Raw genomic sequence first — 7,085 nt, 5'->3', positions numbered from 1 at the left:
GGTAATTCAAAATAAAAACATCGACTACGGTATTTAGTTACAGCGGACCACTTGTTAAAATCAAGATGGCGGTCAATTCGATTTCATGGAAGATGCCTTCAAGGTTTAGTTTCTATTCTGCAAAATCGAAACGGAAAATCCGTGTTAAGCCGTATTTAATAGAATTTAAAAGGTTACTAGAATCAAGTATTACTGCTGTCGAAGGGGTAAATGGATTTTCTTCAGCGTTATTTCTTTTGAAAACAATCAGAGTTTTCGTTACTAAGGACCTTGACTATTGTTTACATGTCAATTTTTGCCTGTTGCAGGTGTCAAATCAAGAATTACTTCATGCTGTAGTAGCACTGTACGATAACTGCCTTCCAGAGATCACACCTGAAGTCTTGTATCCAACTGTGTGCGGAAAATGGGCGAAAACTTTAGTCTTACTAAGAGATTTCCAAGGTATGGGTATGTGTCCGCAACTACCAGTGCATTTCACAGTACTGATCAAAAATCTTGATTCTCCTTCCTGATTGCCGTACATTTCTTTCAGTGTTTATGAGAATTCAAGATGTAATGTACTTCAAGAGTTATTCTAAGTAACAATATTTTTTTTCGATTCTCTTAAATCATTCAAAACTTTAGATGTCTTAGGTGAGATGAAAGGTCTCAGCCCAGAAAACGACGAATACCTGGATGAGAAAGACGACAGTTTTATCTCAGTTATCCAGAATGAGCCACTCAAGGATGAACAATCAACAGAACCTCAATCGGCAACTTTACCAATCAACGAAGAAGAAACTTCAAGTGATCATAAACGAACAAGAAAGCTAAACAAGCAGGTGTCATGGAGTGATACACGAGATGCAAAAAGTGAAAGTTCAGACTCTGGTGATGAAAGCTCACAAGAAGATGAAAACTCAGAGAAGTTAAATAGTGTTTGTGATAAGTGCTCCTTTGAGATCAAGAGTTGTAATTGTGATAGTGGAGTGGCTCTGACTGATCATTGTACACTAAAGGAAAAAGACAGTAAAACAGATCAGGTGGAGGGTGAAGTCAAAGAGAAAGAGAAGGATGATGAACCAGGAAAATTTGATGGAGTTTTCAGTGACACAGACGATAGCGAAGCATCTGGTGAAAGGTATAAAGTCCAGAGTGGAAACTCCCATATAGACTACAGAAGGCACCTTAACTTAACATTTTAAATATTCACTTACCAAAGGGTTTGTATGATGGGCTGGGCTTGCGTCATACTGCAGAAACAGGGATAAGCTCCGGCCTGATGGGCCACTTGGCTCATATGCAGGCTTTACATAGTAACTCATCATCCACTTATGGGGGTTGGTATATTCGAGAGAGTAAAATTAATTAGTTGTGCTAATTTGTCAACAGAGAAACCTTAATGCTATTCAGGAAATAGACATTGTATTTGTGTTAAATTGGATGTAAGCATGATATACTGTAAAATCTCACTCTTCTCTGAGATGACTAAGAGAGGTGCACCAAATATAATATAGCTTAAAAGGCAAGGCCCTTGTGAAGTGGTCTTATCTGTACTGTGAGATATTGATACTGCCCAGGAAAAGCAATTCTTTGCCAAAAGGGCACTGTATTTGACTGCAGGCGTTGTGGAAAGAAAAGTCAAATATTTTTATCTGTGATCAAAAGTAAGAGGACAAAACATTTCTGACACCACGCAAGTGAATATACAAAATATCATATATTTGAACTGCGGAAAAAGATATTAAGACATGATTGATCATCACAGTTATACACACAACTTAAGCAGTTGTGAATCCCGTTCAGGTCTGAATTTTTTTCAGGCTGTATTCTCACAACTGTTTATGTTGTGTGTATAACTGTGATGATCAATCATGTCTTCATTTCTGACACTGTTATTTGATTGTTTGATTAGTGAAGATGAAGAAGAGGATTTCTCAAAAGGAGCTGAAGATTTTGTTGAAGCAGTTAAAAAAAGGAGAACGCAGAGACAGAGTGATAATGGTAACAACAGACTACTAATAGTGTTTCATTTCTAAAGGCTCTCTGAAATTGATGGGAGAGTTACAAAAACTTGTTTGATTTAGTTTCAGAATCTTCCCTGGGAATTGAATCTCTGATCATTGGGGCTGCGACATTTGAACGCTCATACAGGTGAGGTCATGATATTCGTGGACATCTACATGTAGTTCAACTTTAAACTATTTATATAATTTAGCTACTACAGAGAATTCATACCCATTTTCTGTACTTTTTATTTCAGTATAACACGTCACAGGCCATCAGAGAAGGTTATACAGCTTAACTTATTAGGAGTCAGGAGAAGGTGTCGGAAATCTGGAGTTGGGAAGTTCCTTCTTGAAGTAAGTTATCATAGAAATGGTCATTGTTCATTTTTTTCATCATCACATGGATGCCTCATAGTTAGTACGCTCGCCTCTGGATCGAGTGGTCCAGGTTCAAGCCCTGGCCAGGGACATTGTGTTGTGGTATTCCATGCTACAGAAACCGGAATAACCTCTGGCTTGATGGGCTACTTGGCTTGTATGAAGACTTAATCTTTACCTATGACTTGTAATAACATGGCATTATGTTATTCAAATGTTGCAGACTCTAAAAGATCCAACTATCATTGGTTCCTATGATACAATAGCCGCATATGCTGATAATGATGCTGTGGATTTCTTCAAGAGAAATGGCTTCACTGATGATGTTGTTCTCTGCAGCAGATTTAGGTAAGAATGAAAAAATGATCAAATACTTCTCTACTCTAATTATTCTTTGACTCTTCATGCAAAAGGACAGTTGATACTTATGAATAAATGGTCATGTTGATTTTTAGTGAACTGACAGATCACTGGATCAATAGTACTTTGATGTGTTACCTCCCTCCATTCACTGGTGAGTTCTAGTTAAGAGAAAAATATATTTATATTATGTTGTCTCACTACACCTTTATTAGTTGGAGATCCACTCTGTCCCCTCAGGAAGAACTTTGAGAGTTCTCCTGTCTGTGATCATTCTTCCAAAGGGAGCTGATCTATTCAGACTAATCAGTTGTGAAAACAAGGTCTTGGCTGAAAATGTCCAAAAACTTTTAGTCCTTGGCTATATTTTCTGTTGGAGAATATGGCTACTATAGATGAAAGTGAGGTTGGTTCACCTTGCAAAGGTTCAATTCTTCTTAAACTCTTACTACATCTTGTACTTAACAGTTGCACAAAGAGATTAATGAAGACGAAAATACAATCAACCAGATAAAGATTTTGTTGTTCCAGTGTTGAAGCTCATGTTTAAAATGTAATTTAATTTTCAGGCTCTGATTTTTCTGGTGCATTCAGGAGTGATGAGGATCTGAAAGCTATGGATGATGATTTAAGAAAATGGTAATAAAATCAAAATCAAAATTAAATTTAACCTTCCCTTAAGTTATGTAACACTTCTCAAAATTAGCTAAATCAACATGTTCTTTTCAAGCATCTCTTTGACTACTGTAAGTTTTATGTCTTGGTGATTATAGATTCTGCTATAACTAACAAGCAAGATGCTTTTTTTCTTAGGAGAGAGAAAAGCCTTGAGGCATACCAAGCTCAGGCTACTTGTATGGTGAGAATGCAGCATGAAATAAAGACTCTGAAAGCTGTGGTACGTTAAGGTGTTTGAATTAATATTGCAAGATCCATTGCACTGGCACACCTAGGGAAGAGGCTCATGCTCCCTTATACCTGAGATAGCCTGTGAACAGGCTCAAGCTGCAAGGGCTGAAAAAGAACTTGCTGAGAGTGAAGTGGCTGAGGGGGTTGGGGTGGGGATGGGACAGTGGAGCTCTCCCCTCCCCTCTCTTCTATCCTCTTTCTTCCTGCCTCCTCTTTGCCCCATCCTCAACTAGAGAGCCTGTTCACAGGCTATTCCTGAGAAAATGTTTGACAGCCCTGGTTTTTATTTTGTCCCCTCCATTTTTTTTTCACACTCTCAAGAAAGGCTCAGATTCATAAGTGCAAAGATGGACATCTCTCCATCACTCATCCTCATTGGACCCAAGAGGACTCTTGAGGCTGGGACATCTCTCTATATAAAGTAAAAAATTAACCCTTTTAAACCCTCTAAAGATGCACATGTAAACAAATAAACTTGATTTTTGTAATAATAAATATGCCATAGATATTATAAGATTCCAAAAGGTTGCTATGACACAAACAAAAGTAATCATTGTTCAGAAAACAACAAATTCTTGGTCAAATGTTTAATAACTCAACATAGAGTTTTGGAACAGTTCAGAGGAAAATTTGCTGTGGCACTGTGACAAAGGTGTAAATGTGTTTTGTACATTAATTGATTCCTGAAGTTTCACATTGCACTTCAAATTATTTTTGAGAAAAAATGTTCACAAAGTTGTATAAAATTTACATCTAAATCGGCTGTTTTTTTTTATTTCTAGGTGGACACACAAGAAGAAGCCATTAAGACCCTGACAAGCGCTAAAGAACGAATTGAAAAGGAGAAATATAAATTGGGTAATTTGTAATTTACAAGTCCCAAGGCTATCATAAGCATACAACTATGAAAATACATCTCTGTTGATGATTCATCTTCTTACAACTGGAAAATGTGCATTGTAGACCACACAGGTTTGTAAAATTAATGTCAAGAGTTAGCCATATTGTTTAAACCAAAACTTTGTATTTTCTGTCCAGAAAAAGAACTACTTGCTTACAAGGTGAGGGTAAAAGATGGTATCTTAACAGATGAAGACTCTGATGGTAAGCGGCATAGTGTTTTAGAAAATATTGAATAGCCATAAAATATTCACTGTTATTATATAGGTTGTGTCAAACAATGTTATATCCTTTACTACCAGCACACAAACTTATATTGTGTTAACATTCAAGTCTTGTCATTCCATCTTTGCTCTCGTTTTATTTTTTCAGAATTTGTTACATTTTCCGTTTCCTTGAAAAAGTTTCTGACTGACTCTTCCTTTTTTCATGTTACAGGTGATGATGACTTATATGAAGCACTTGCTCAAATGCTTAGCAAAAAACACGTCACTGACATCGAGATGGACTTGGACCTGGATGCGATTTCCCATGGAGACTTTCGTGACGTGCCTCAAGGTCATTTGGCATTTCTAAAAAATCCTAATAACGCCTCGTGAGAAGTCCAAAACATACTGTCACTCCATTTTTCCATAGTTGCTGTAACAAGTCTCATTTGAGAGTTACTAAACAACTGCGCGTTTTATGGAGTTATTTAAAACAACATATTTAAAGCTGAGACGAAAGCGAGCTAAATTATATTGCTAATTATAACCGCTTTTTTGTTTTCTTAGAGGATGAAGAGTTAGTTTCCTCGTTTATCACAAGTCGCAGTGAGAAACACCTTGTACATCAGATCAAACGCAGCTTAATGGCCACCAAACACTACACTGATATCACAGTCAACAGTGTGAGGAAGGTAAAACAACCTTACGAAATGTAAAATGCACCCAACAAGCTTTAAAGCACGGGAATGCAGCCGCCTGTAATTGCTCGTGTCCAGTTTGGCTTTGCTATGTGTCATAGAGCAGTTTTCATTTGAGTGCCGAAAAGTAACGGGTTTTACATCGACTACGTTACGCCATTGGCTACCTCTATCTTGACCAATAGGAGTCGTGTTTGGCCTGTCAACCATTTGTATCACCACTTTTTCATCCAATCAGAAGTAAAACAAAAACAAATCGTGACTCGCTCGCACACGTTTTCCCGCGCTTTGTGTCAGCTACATGTAATTACTTCAAGATTTGATAGGTTCACTGGATTGTCTGTGATTACTTTGGTTTTGGTTTGACAAAACTCAATTGAAAACCGCTCAAAGCATACATAAAACCATCTACATTAGCTTGCGTTTAAGAGACTATGATCATCGTCTCTTGCTTGCTTAGCAAGTGTTTTTGGTGGATAAGTGAGAGAGAAACGCACCCGTTCTTTTCCCCTTTTCTGCCTTCAACCCTCAAATAATCCTGTTATTCAGGCGAACGCGGATGGTCGGTCAGTCTCTGGAGTACAGAGTTAAGTATATTTCCTTAAATAACACAACCTGTTACTAAGCGACGGGAGAACTCTCTATAAATTGTTTTGACGGAAACTCTCCTCGAACTTACAGGAGTGCTCACTTACGGGTTTAATAATGCCTCTTTTTGTTCCAGTTAGCGCGTTTAGTTGGTGTTTCTTTTGGGTAATACTGAGTATGAGGCACGCCTAGACCAGAGGCCCTATTAGGGGTTTTAGGGATACTTTATATTTGGTCTTTTTGTCTTTTGATAAGTCTTAGTGACGAATTTGATCTCTTCTGTCATTTCATAGGAGAAGCTTTCATCGTAGCAAGGTAGTATGACAAAGTTAATACGAACTGATTTTTTGTTAACGACTTTTCATAGGTCGAGTCCTGCCACATAGCTTTTATGGAAACTGGTTTTGATTCCAGAACTCAGCGACTTGGCGACCCTGTAATCTGTACTCAGCTGTACTTCTGTGGAGGCGGCAATGATGAACAAATCGAAAAAATTATGAAACGAGGATTTAGCAAAGAAGGTGACAACACTAATATGTAGATTATAAGCTATTTGTGGCAATGCACACCTCAATTGCTTTAGTTTGTATTGCAATCTACTAGCATTTTTTTCAACTCAAAAAAAATTTCAAATTTCTTTTCAGACTTCACTCGTGGTCCGTATGGCAAAGGTTTATATTTTTCCATGCAAGCCAGTCAAGCGGCGGCATTTTCAGCGGTGAAGTACTTTTTGTCGTGTATTTCTAAATGAAGTTTATTGAAACTGAAAATGAATTTTCCCTCCGCCTAGAAGACTAAAGCCTGGTTTTCACTTGCGACGCAAGCACAAACGCAAGCATAAACGCAAGCACAAGAGCAAGCAATAGGGAAGTCCCAAGTGAAAACGAAATTCGACGCAAACACAAGCACAAGCAAAATCATCCGAACTTTCCAAACTGTTTAGGCGCGAGGTAATCTGGATCCAGTGTTTTCATTGGCCGAACTTAACCACGTGTGGTAAATATCCTTGCGCTTGTGTTATACTTGAGCGGTATTTCGTTTTCACTTGTTGCAGC

The 7,085-nt window shown here is 37.9% G+C and overlaps 1 protein-coding gene across 1 annotated transcript in view; it reads left to right on the top strand.

The window, feature by feature from the left end:
• The first annotated feature begins 59 nt into the window (after positions 1-59).
• The window catches only part of LOC145467817 (uncharacterized), a 9,293-nt gene continuing 2,267 nt past the window's right edge, over positions 60-7,085 (top strand). The window contains exons 1-16 of the mRNA XM_081451429.1: positions 60-206; positions 309-444; positions 628-1,123; positions 1,898-1,986; positions 2,070-2,136; positions 2,246-2,345; positions 2,593-2,717; positions 2,825-2,883; positions 3,299-3,368; positions 3,543-3,627; positions 4,421-4,496; positions 4,677-4,742; positions 4,977-5,096; positions 5,312-5,436; positions 6,398-6,551; positions 6,675-6,748. Coding sequence (XP_081307555.1) covers positions 66-206; positions 309-444; positions 628-1,123; positions 1,898-1,986; positions 2,070-2,136; positions 2,246-2,345; positions 2,593-2,717; positions 2,825-2,883; positions 3,299-3,368; positions 3,543-3,627; positions 4,421-4,496; positions 4,677-4,742; positions 4,977-5,096; positions 5,312-5,436; positions 6,398-6,551; positions 6,675-6,748 — 1,983 coding nt within the window. The 5' untranslated portion in view covers positions 60-65. The remainder of the gene's footprint in view (positions 207-308; positions 445-627; positions 1,124-1,897; positions 1,987-2,069; positions 2,137-2,245; positions 2,346-2,592; positions 2,718-2,824; positions 2,884-3,298; positions 3,369-3,542; positions 3,628-4,420; positions 4,497-4,676; positions 4,743-4,976; positions 5,097-5,311; positions 5,437-6,397; positions 6,552-6,674; positions 6,749-7,085) is intronic.

The sequence above is a fragment of the Orbicella franksi genome, chromosome 14 (genome assembly GCF_964199315.1).
Source record: "Orbicella franksi chromosome 14, jaOrbFran1.1, whole genome shotgun sequence".
NCBI lineage: Eukaryota > Metazoa > Cnidaria > Anthozoa > Scleractinia > Merulinidae > Orbicella > Orbicella franksi.
The sequence above is the reverse complement of the archived record's forward strand: the minus strand, read 5'-3'. Positions and strand labels throughout refer to the sequence as shown.